The sequence below is a fragment of the Papio anubis genome, chromosome 8 (genome assembly GCF_008728515.1).
Source record: "Papio anubis isolate 15944 chromosome 8, Panubis1.0, whole genome shotgun sequence".
Taxonomy (NCBI): domain Eukaryota; kingdom Metazoa; phylum Chordata; class Mammalia; order Primates; family Cercopithecidae; genus Papio; species Papio anubis.
Genome location: NC_044983.1, coordinates 136061932 through 136074150, shown reverse-complemented (window position 1 = coordinate 136074150; position 12219 = coordinate 136061932). Strand labels below are relative to the sequence as shown.

Below are 12219 nucleotides of genomic sequence, written 5' to 3'. Positions count from 1 at the left end.
CGTGCTTCGGGCAGCCCTAGAGATAAGCGTGGGGTCAATCTAGAACAGCCAAGAGAAACCCAGGCTATACAGTGTTGAATAAGACCAGTCATCTAGAAACATGGCAGTGATCATTCAGAAAAATAATGACATAAAATTCCAAATTCTACTGGAGAAATCGCCTATTTAGGAGAAAGAATGACATTTACACCAGACTTTTCATCAGCAGTGCTGGATGCAAGAAGATATTGGAACAGTATCTTCAAAGGACTCAGGGAAAATAACGTGTACCTTAGAAGTCTATATCTGATAAACTGTGAATCAAGATAAGGTGAAATGAAGGTATCTGCAGAGAAGTAGTGACATAGAAAGCTAATAGCATGGGCTGTCTTTGAAACAATTAGATGATATAATTCTGCATGGAAAAAAGTGAGCCCAGAAGAAGATACTGTAGCAGGATGCAAGAGACAGTGGTCCATTGTCATACTTGCTGCCTTGTATGCTGTCTTGTACCTCTCTTAATGTCCCTGTAGTCTCTTGAATCTACCACCATGATTTAATCCAACTTTCTGCCTATTCTCCATCTGTCGCCATCCTGTGATTGGTCTCATTCTAGATTTGCAACCTTAGTGCTACCCAGCTGTCAAGCTGTATCCCTCCATCTTGTTCTCTCCTAGACAACCATTTCAAACCTCCTCCACTTTCATGAACTGCAGCACTTGAAGAAGTCCACACATTTCTATGTCTTCCCTTTCCCTAGCATTTGTACCTCACTTCTCTGTCTTTAAACTTCTTGCTACAAAATAACCACCCAGTGCTCCTGTCAAAGGGTTACCTCATCTTTTAGTCACTTAGATCCATTTGCAATCATCCTTTATTCCTCTTTTGCTCTCAAGCCATATCCAATACATTAGCTAATCCTGTCCACATTATCTTCACAAATATATCCAGAACCTACCCATTTCATATCGCCTCCACTGCTACCCCTTTCTTTGAGCTCCTTTCCAGTAGCTGCCTTAAAATATCTCTTCCATACATTATGGCATGGTATCCTAACTGACATCTTGTTTCCCTACTTGCTCTCCTTAGTCTGTTGATAACCCAGCAGCCAGAATGATCCTGGAGAGATAAAAGCCGGAGTACTTCACTCCTCCACTCGGAACCTGGTTTCATTTAGTCAACATGATCCTTCGGGAGTCTCACCCATCTCCTCTACCCCATCCCATCGTGCCCTGTCACCTTCTGTCCTAGTCACTCACTTTTTCTTTGTTTCCTGTTTGTCTAACATGCCAATCACTGAATCAGTGATTTGCTTAAAACCCCCCAAGAGCTCCCCATTTCTTCCAGACTAAAAGCCAGATTCCTTTTGTGACCTACAAGGACCTACAGGATCTGGCTTCTTGCTTGTTCTCACTTTGCCCTTACTAATTCTGCCTCCAGGGACATCCCAGTCTAAGAATGCTCCCTTATGGCTCACCATTTCTGTTCTTCTGTCATTGTTTTATTTTCTTCAGATCATTATTATTGACATTGTCTTGTACTTGATTTGTTTGCTCATTTATTAGCTGTTTTCTTCCCCAACTTCTTAAGTTCTGTGACATCAGGGATCTTTGTACTTCATGGTATTATTGCCAACGTCTTCAACAATGTCTAGCAGGCAAACACCAAGTGCTCAGTAGGTATAGGTACTTTTGTTGAATGACTATATGGCATCCAAGGCGAAATGGAATATTTCTGACAGAAATATGTTAGGAGAATTGGCCACAGAAGTAGAAAGCCTTAATTGACAACCACAAATATATTGATTTAATAGCCAAAGATTATGCCTATTCAAAGTGATACCCCACTTTACTGATATCTCTATCAAATCTTTGTACCTAGCTTACTTTTTAAAAAGACATTACAGGGATGAGAACAAATAATTTTATGCCCATACACCAGGCAAGTACTGGGCAAATAGCATATGATGCTGCTTAAGATTGCACCACCATTGAGTTCTTGGACAGTATTCTTATCACATTCAAAACCCCTTAAAATTTTTCTGACTGGTACATCGAATTTTTCTAAATATATAGCCACAGGTTTCAGTACTACTCATGAGCTAGTAGGGAATGGTTGGTAAATCTGAATCTGTAGTAATTGTAAATGGAAAAAAATCAGTTCATGTAGTTTGCTAAAATATAGGTGTGTTGGGTTGGATTAATACTAATTACTGTTACCAAGCTGGTAGTGAGAAGACTAGCAATGGGAAGTAACATTGTGTTCAATTTAAAATCATCATTCTGATGGGAATGGGAAAATTTTCAGTGATTTGGGATTCTGCAAGAACAAACTGTGCTATAAACAACTGGTATCTGTAGGGGAAGGGAATTCTTCAGGGAATTTTCCCTGAGTTCGGCCGTAGGGAGGTGCCTGGAGGACTTTTCAGAGCAGTCCAATGGTCTTCAGTGTTTATTGTTAGGTGTCGTCACTGCACACTTCATGTTTAGAAGTGTAAGCTGTTCTCTCTGATAGAGGAGCAGTGAATGTGTATTTTAAAACATTTAAAAACAATTAATTGATTATTAATAAAAATCAGTTGAACATTGATTATTATGAATTCAAATAGTTTTGATTCTAGAAAGGACTATGAAGGTCTTAGAAAATTAAACTCTTCCTTTACAGGATAGAAAGTATCATCTAGGAGGAAAGCTAGAAAGGAAAGCTTTAAGAAAAAGCATAAAAGCTGTGTTAAGGAGAAGAACCTAAGCTAATAGAGCACGAGAAAGAGAAACATTTTGATTTCAAAATCCTTAGAGATAGTGATTGAGGTAGTGATTTCCCATAGGTAGAATGTTGGCTCCTAAAGATGCCTGCATCCTAATCCCCAGAACCTGTGCAGATGTCCTCTTACGTGGCCAGAGGTACTTTGTAGGCGTGATTAAGGCTACAGACCTGAAGGTGGGGAGATGATGAGTCCTTCACTGCAGTGGGCCTTTTATTACTGTGGTCAGTGGGAGGTGAATATGAAAGAAGGATCAGATGCAACATTGATGGAAGGAGAAGACCATGAGCCAAGGAGTGCAGGTGCCCTGTAGAAGCTGGAAAAGGCAAGCTAAGAGCCTCCAGAAAACAGCACGTCCCTGCTGACATCCTTATTTTAGGCCAGTGAGACCCATTTCGTGCTTGTGATTTACAAAACTAAAAGGTAATGCACTTGTTGTGTTTTAAGCCCCCAAATTTGTGGTGATTTATTACGGAGGTAATAGGGAACTAATACAGTGACCGCGGACCATCAAGATAAACAAGTGCATTCTTTGTCTTAGAAGACTTTTAGAAGGACTCCTAGTTTACTACTGGACCAAGAGGAGAAAATGTACTAGGTGTTGGAGAACAGGATTTGAATTTCTGGATCTTGTTTTTTGATAACCCAGTGATGAAAGCCTCCAAGAAGAATGATAGGAATCCCTTGGTTTTCTAAAGCTGAAGAGTATCTGAAAGAGAAACACAATGAGAAAAAGAAACACTATACTATAGAAGAATCAGTAATGATGATTATATTTGGTAATTCTTAGGAAGCAGTAAGGAGATGAACAGTGTCATCAATGTGTGTTGCTTCAAATATCTCTTCTAGTAATAAATCTGAAAATTAAGTGTGAGGCTATAGCTAAAAATATAAAATATCCCTTTTTGTCCCCTTTTCCCCACAAACCACTTAATATTCATTTGCACATATTCATTGTCATGTCTTTGTCCTGTGAGACTCTAAGACATCTGAGGGTCAGGATTGCATCTTAACCGTTATTGTGTCACTAGCATCATGCATGTAGTGGGCACTTCAGGTGTTCATGAATAAATGAATGAACATTCATGAAAGAATGAACATGGAGGAAAGAGTCATGTAACCTATTTCGAACAGTGGTGAAGGTCATTTGTTTGAAAGTACTATCTCAAAGGTAAGTGGCTAAATGGAACCAAGCAAAATAATAAAAACTTTCAGAAATGAACAAAACTATGGCCTCATCTCACTAGTGAATAATCAGGGAAATTAAACCATCATAACAACAGTAAAATACCTGTGGGAGTTTTTTTGGTCATCAAATTGATCATCCTAAGATTAATTTTACTCATTATTCATGTGAGATAAATGATACTTTGTAACATTATGCATCGAGTATAATTGGTATAGTTTTGTTGATGGGCAGGAAGTTTGGTTGTACTTATCAAAATGTTTCAGTTAAAGGAAATTTTGCCTGTTTCTATGCAGTGGTCATAAATACTTTTGATGACAGCTAGAAGAATGTTCATAGCAGTATTTTCATTTACACCTTCCTTTCTCCCTCAGAACAAGGAAATCTTTATTCATCAGTAGTAAAATGACCTTGCACATTTAATGTTATGTTCCTGATAAGATACAGGCATGATGTAAACACTGGCTTCTTTTATTTTAACCTTAAAAAGAATCCTTTTACCATGAATGTCTATATGAGAATTTAATCAGAAAAGTTGTGTATTTCTGACATTTGGGATATGAGAGACAGGTTTCAGAGTAGCCAGCGGTTGTTTTGTATTTCATAGGACCATATAGATGTGTCTTCAAAGCCACAATGAGAAATTTAAATTTAATTCTGGTACCTTTAGTGGCATTTTAAACACCCATGTCCTATTATCTTTTTAGAGACAGTCATTTTTATTCTAAATGTATGCGTGTGTGATGTGAAAATGGGGCACTTCCATATGGCAGCACTGTAGAGTTGGTTGAGTATACATTCCTCACTAAATACATAGTTTTCAGAATTATTTGTTGAGTTATCCAGACCAGATATTTAGTTCTCAAAATTACTTAAGTTACTGAGTATATACATTTAGCACCACATATTTAAGCACTTTGTATATTTGTAATGTTTGCCGTTACCCAGAGAAATTTATAAGCGTGCTAGAGAATGAGCAGTAGTACAGAGTGCAATATGGATGCGTAATGAGAAAGCAAAAAATGAAACAGAAGGTAATATCTGTGTGTTTATTGCTTTTCACTATTCTATGGAGAGTGAAAATTGAAAGCTGGTTTACTCATGAGGTACTACTGTATGCAAAGGCAGTGTTACTCAAATCCACACTTGAAGTCACTCTCAGTCTCTTCAGGCAGCATGATCAAGTGAATGGAATAAGATTCTCTCTGTTCCATAAAACTCCAAGACAGAAACCTGCCTTTCCCTAACAAATACCACGGTTCTGGGCTAAGCTTCTTTGAGACTGGTTTGCTGCAGGTCTCCTATATGTGTGCTGTGAGTTCAGAGGAGATGAAGTGACTTTTTCATGGGGTCACTACAGAAGGCAACCAGAGAAGCTGGGCTTTTTCTTAGCATGTGAATGGTGACAATTATAAGAAATGATTTGTGTTCCTCACTGCCTTATATTCAACATCAGTTTATGGAATGATAGACCAAGTGACCTGAGGCAGATGTCTAGAGACCAGTATAGACATTGATCGCAGCTCTAACAAGAGAGAGCTGCCTCTTGAATTGGTAGTAGTAGTGAGTTGTGGAGCAAGGAGACTTACTGACCCGTGCTTTACCAAGGGTAACTAGTGTTGGTGTGTACTAGGTGTTGACCTGGCAAAGCTGGACAGGGAACCAGGAGCTTTTGTGGGAATTTCGCAGAGGTGCTAGCTTCCATCCTTTATAGTTCAGGGATTTGTGTGTTGTCAAGAAGCTGCAGAAGTCACTTCTGAGAGAATTGTTAAAAGGTGCTCCTTTCTCTAGGCAAGTTCCCCACCCCAGAGTACAAGGTTTAAAGACTAGAATGTGGACTCTCTGCCCTCGGCTGGACATCCTTGTGTAGGTAGGGTACTATCATTTACAGTGGCCCTGTCATGAATTCTGGGCCTTGGATCAAAAAGCCAGGAAGAACATTTTATGCTTCTGTCAGTTCCACATAGGAGTATGTAGGCTGTAAGCATCCTTCCTGTCCTGATGAGAATTCATCATCTTTATGAACCTGTCTTTGACTCTTCCAGCCTGGTCTGTTGTTCATGCTTTCTCTCTTGATACCATGTTTACTCCCTTCCTTTGTCCCTCTCTCTGCCACTTCCTGTGCTTGATAAACAACTTTGTACCTGGGATTGAGTTGTCTGAAAGAGAGATTGACTCTACCACTTCATTCACTCAGTGCCCTGGGAGGTCTGCCACATAGCAGGTGCCAGTATCGGGAGCCCAGCACAGCAGCACACATCCCCAGTGTGCATATACTGGGTTTTGGACAGTTTTTGTATATGGTACATGTTACGATTTGTCTTAGATTATGGAGAAGACTGGGGATAATATCCTTTATTATGATCAGCAGCATTGTGCTGTGATAAAGCAATACTTGGTGAGTGCAGGAACTTTTATGTATGTCTTACAAGTTTTATTATAACTTCAATTAATTGCAATTCTAAAAACTAGTGATTATTTTCTTTCATGGACATTTTCGTTTTAATATCAGCATCATTTAAAAAAATACTTGTCTTATCACCTAAAAGATTGAGGTCACAGTTGGTTGTGATTTGCATACCCTCATGTAAAGGGCAGCAGATGGTTCTGTCATGTTCCCAAATGAGTCTTCTATACATGCTGCCCACTTAACAACATATTCTCCCATGGCCTTCATACCTAGGTAGGTACAGGGCAGGAGTCAATTCTAACACTTAACCTGTCCATTGCTCCAGGAGAAATTTCACCATCTCTAAGGAACATTCCCTGATGACCTCATTCAAAGGTGACCTTCTCCTCTGAACTCAAGGGAACACATGTTAGAAGCATTAGATTTGGGAGTATTTTAGATTGTTTCATAATAATTTTTAAAGAGCAAATAATAAACTGATTAGGCCCTAATTCAAAGAACTTTTCATGTATCTCCAGTGTCACCAGAAACATAGCCTTAAGTGTGTGTTCCTGAATGTATGTTTTTTAAAAAAATGATTATGAATGTTGCAGCCTGGTCTTGAACAGTATGATCTCCCTGTTCTAGAAAGTATAACCCCTTCCTTGGGTCTGAACCTTAGAAAGTAGTAACTGAAAGATAACTGGTGTGCTTTGACAGGTTTGGGGGATGATGATAGTGGAATTGCAGAAATGTATTTTTAAGTTTACATGCCTTGTTAATGACGAAAGGAGATAATCTCTTTATGTTTTCTTTTCTAAAACTTCTCCTTGTTCTTGAAAATACTATTTCAGAAACAAAGATTCCTAAGTCATTTATTTAACTTGATATTCTCATACCAAAGATTTCTGATAATTGACTAAAAGAAATGAATATTGCATTACTTTTTAGCATATAGTTTGTTTGGTTTTTTTTTTTTTTTTTTTTTTTTTTCAGTTTATAACAGTCATTCTTGTGGGGGGTATGTTTTAGGGCATCATTCAGAAGATAGTGGACAGTCACAAAGTAAAGCATGTGGCCTGCTATGGATTCCGCCTCAGTCACCTGCGGTCAGAGGAGGTTCACTGGCTTCACGTGGATATGGGCGTCTCCAGTGTGAGGGAGAAGTATGAGCTTGCCCACCCACCAGAGGAGTGGAAGTAAGATACAAACCTGCTTTGGTGTGATGCACACTTGATTTCTTTTGCTTTTTAAAAACATGCACAAGATAACAAATGTATATGTTTAATTTCCACACTGCTTGTCATTACATCTCTGGTATAAATAAAATTGGTTAGTAATTATTAACCAGTGATCTCTTCTAGACCTCTAGTCTAGCTTTTGGATATTATTAACTATACTTTGAGCCATCTGATTTCAGGCTTCTGTGATGGTCTTTTGCTAGCTGATTTCTCACAGTGCTACTTTGTTTCAACCTTTGCTCCCAGTAAAACTCAAATCCTATATATATATATATTTATGTTTTCATCCCTTGTCATCCTTTTATGGAGCAGGAGTTGCTATCACACCTAAATACCTTATTAATGGGCTACATAGCTTGTTTTACTATGCCGTGTAATCTAGAGCGCACCTACAAAGAGTAAGTGTATATTTGATATTCACATGCAATGTTAAAATTAGGAAGTAATGTCTTAGTGACTCCTGTTGAAATGTTAAGGAAAATAAAATTATTTCAGGGCAAATTAAAAGAATTCCCTATAATTGTTCTTTTTCTGGTTCTCCCTAGTAATTTTTTTTTTTTTTTTACTATCAAGCAACTCAAGATGTTAGTAGGAAATTGTACATCTAAAATACATTTGAGAGAGGTGTAACTTGTAAAAATGGGCTTCTTTTACTAGGGCTCTAATTTTTATAGGTAATGCTACAGAAATAAAGACAATTGTAGATTGAAGAGTGCATTCAAAGGGTCAGTAACTTTGAAGGATCTAGATTAATTAGGGTAGACATTTTAAAAGAAAAACATGTTTAGGTGAATAATTTTTGTTTTTTGAGACAGAGTCTCGCCCTGTCACCCAGTCTGCGGTACGGTGACATGAACATGGCTCACTGCAGCCTCTTGGGCTCAAGCGATTCTCCCACTTCAGCTTCTTGGGTAGCTGGGACTGTAGGCACACACCACCACGCCCAGCTAATTTTTGCATTTTTTGCAGAGATGGGGTTTCAGCATGTTGCCCAGACAGGTCTCAAACTCCTGGGCTCAAACAGTCTGCCCACCTTGGCCTCCCGAAGTGTTGGGATTACAGGTGTGAGCCACCATGCCCAGCCTGAATAAATCTTATGTTGAATAACACCCTACCCCAGTTACAGAGTTCATCAAAGAAATACAGTTGTATTTTCAAATTTGTCAGATAGCTGGTACCGAGTTAACAAAATACTCCTTGAGAATATAGTTTGGTTGGTTCACATCAATGGCTAGAGAAGATTTGACCTCCAGCTATTTAGTCTGTTTAAGCAAGTAAGCATTCCAAAACAAAGGATATGTAAAAGTTAGATTAAAATACCTGCAGGGTTTTTGTTTTGTTTTGTTTTTTGAGATGGGCATCTTGCTGTGTTGCTTGGGCTGGTCTTGAACTCCTTTACTCAGGTGATCCTCCTGTGTCAAGGTACTTATTTAACACAATTATATTATCTTGGTTTATATGGACATGTCAGATGCCGACTTTGTCATAATGAAGTCCTTAGTGCTCAATAAAATGGCCATTGAATCTAAATCTCTTAGTAGATTGTTGTTGTTCTTTTAAGCCAATTTATTTACTTTGTTTCAAGTAAAATTGAATAGGCACTGCTTTACTGACTGGGTCTTGAATCCTCAAAAGGAAGAAAAATTTAGATGGGGTTATATAGAAGTTCTCATAGATTGACCCTACTAGATTAAAGGATGATCAAGATATCGCTCCTCATAATAATACTGATGATGATGATGACATTGATGCCTTGTCATCATGAGTGGCTGAGCCAGGGACTCTGCCATCTGTCTGCTTCTTACACCGGAAAACTTAAATATACATTTCATTTTACTGTTCCCAAACCCTGTGAGTTAGAGACTATCGTTGTTCTTATTTTACACATGAAAACAAAATTGATAAACTTTTAGTTACGTAGTTTGTGACACAGCTTTTGATTTGAATTTAGCTATCTGGATTCATAGTATAGGTTTTTTAAATTAGATTGCCTATCTCAATATAGGAATAATGTTGTCTTAAACACTCTGAAAATGTAGCTAGGCTTTTAAGATTAGTGAAAGTTGGCCGGGCATGGTGGCTTACATCTGCAATCCCAGCACTTTGAAAGGCCGAGGCAGGCAAATCACTTGAGTAGGAGTTTAAGACCAACCTGGCCAACATGGGTGAAACCCTGTCTCTACTAAAAATACACAGATTAGCCAGGGACGGTGATGGGTGCCTGTAATCCCAGCTACATTGGAGGCTGAGGCAGGAGAATCACTTGAACCTGGGAGGTGGAGGTTGCAGTGAGCTGAGATCATGCCATTGCACTCCAGTCTGGATGACAGAGTAAAACTCTGTCTCAAAAAAAAAAAAAAAAATTAGTGAAAGTTACATGCATAGTAGGTAGAGATGATGACAGAAGAAAATGTGACAGATAAACTGATGAGGTATTTTCAAGAGTTATGAGGGTTAATACTGATGGTTCTGTATATTTCAAAGGGGAGGAATTTAAGTGTCAGTAAGGAGCAGGAGACTATCAAAAATAACCAAGAGAATTTGGATAGTCCAAATAGAAGTTCTAGAAATCATAGGATAGATAAAATAGCAGATTAGACATAGCTGAAAAATTAGTAAATAAGACAAAAAATTTCCCAGAACATACCACAGAGATGAAAAGATGGAAAATGTGAATGTAAGTTGATGTAACATAAAGAATAAGAAGGTCAACCCGTTCCTAATAGAAACTCAAGAAGAATAAAAAAGAATGGGGAAGAGAGGAGATAATCCTAAGAGATAATGGTTGAGAATATTTTATAATCAATGAATGACATGAGCCTTCAAATACAGGATTAACATAAAATCCCAAACAGAGTCAATAAAACTAAACTGATGCTTTGGCAGATTGTATTAATAGTAAAATATTGTTGTACCAGAGAACACAACAGGATGACACCCAGAGAAAAATTCAGACTTTTCAACAACAGTAATAGATGCCAAGAAAATAGTGGGATAATATGTTCAAAGTGGTGAGGAAAGTAGCTGGCAACCTGTATTTGTTTGCCCAGTTAAATTGCCATTCAAGAACAGGGTGAGATAGAGACATTTTCCTCAGAGGATTTACCACCAAAGGAACCTCTGACAAAAACACCTTAGGAAAAACGAAACTGATCTCTGAAGGGGAGGGTCTCGGATGCGAGATGGAAAAAATTGGGTAGATCTAAATATGCATTGGCTCCATGAAACAAAATAGTAACTGAATTTGAAGAACTCACACATAAAATATAAGCAAAAAGGGAACAAAGTATATCAGACAAATAGTAACCAGGGGGAAAAGGATTATACCCTGTTAATACCATGTGAAAAAAATTGTAAACATCTTTTAAAGCATCATTAGGCATGTAGAAGGCAATTACAATACAAGCTATTATCACCAAAAATTTAATAAATATTCCTCACTTAGCTTCCTGGATACCAAACTGCTTTGGTTTTCCTTCATTGACCATTCATAGTCTTTCTGAACTGTTTGGCTTTTAAATGTTGGGGTGCTCCAGTAACCTCTTTTCTTCTCTTTTGTTCTCCCTACACCTGCCTTGGGCATTATATCATACATTTGATTGGATGGAGGTGGGAAACTGATAAATTAGTGCAATAACTCAGGCAAAAATCCTAAAAGATGGTGCAGTAGGGGAATAATAATAGAAGTGGTGAGAAACAGTTGTACAGGGTTGTGTTTTTAAGGTGGGAGCTGATGGGATTTGCTGATGTATTTTTTAGAATGTAAGCCATCCAATTCTATTTGTAAATCATTTGGGCTCAGAAACTTCCAGTAGTTTCTCATCACACTCAGAGCATACTCTGGAGTTTCTGATGACCTCACAGTCCTTATCTCCTTCTGCTCTTCCTCTTCTTCCTCCACTCTGGTGACATTGGTCCCTTTTATTTCAGTTTTCCTTCCATTAAATTCTTTAATATATTTTAGAGTTCTTTCCATAAATACTCAAGTTGGGATCTGATGTGATGGTTTCTTCTCTATTGCCAGACTTTTTAGTTGTTGAATAATATAGCCCTTCATCTTAATTAAGGCTTTCTTTGTCTCACCTCCCTTTTTTCCTTTATCTTTTACAACTTTTCACATATTCAACTCTAGCCCCCTGGCTTTCTTATTGGGGCCTTTGAACTTGATGTGACTCTGCTGAGTATGTTCTGCCTTTTCCAGGCATGGCTTGGACCTCCTCATTCCAGGAATGTGCTTGAATGTCACTGCTTCCCTATGGTCTCCTACTGGCTACCTAAAGAGCCCACTGCCTACCTGAAGCTCCTTATGATTTTTCATCAGCTCATATAGTGTGTTAATTTTTTACAGACTTCTGAAGACTGATATTATATATGTGTTGTCTATCTTTCTTTCTCAGGGACTTTGTTTTCTTCACTCCTCTATTCCTGGTTCTAGTCATGTCTGGTATACTATAGGCACCCAATAAACAATATTTGAATAAAAACGGAATAAATAATATACTGATAATGCATGTGTAAAAGAAGCCCAGACGCAAAGTAATGTGATGGTATAGAAACTTGTTTTCAACTAGGAACCAAACAATATTAGCGTAAGTTAATAACAGTATTACCATATTAACACATGTTGTTTACTGTGTGTCAGACATTTGATGTAGTTCAT

The 12219-nt window shown here is 38.0% G+C and overlaps 1 protein-coding gene across 42 annotated transcripts in view; it reads left to right on the top strand.

Annotated features, from left to right (window-relative positions):
- Window positions 1-12219, top strand: part of PTK2 (protein tyrosine kinase 2) — a 322010-nt gene that overhangs the window by 79168 nt on the left and 230623 nt on the right. For 31 of the 42 annotated variants that reach the window (XM_017962371.2, XM_021942917.1, XM_021942931.1 and 28 more), the window contains one exon: window positions 7351-7517. The exons of 10 other annotated variants lie outside the window; for them this stretch is intronic. In XM_017962371.2, coding sequence (XP_017817860.1) covers window positions 7351-7517 — 167 coding nt within the window. Of the gene's footprint in view, window positions 1-7350; window positions 7518-12219 lie in introns of those variants that run through there. One more of the 42 variants, XM_017962372.2, reaches the window with a different exon arrangement.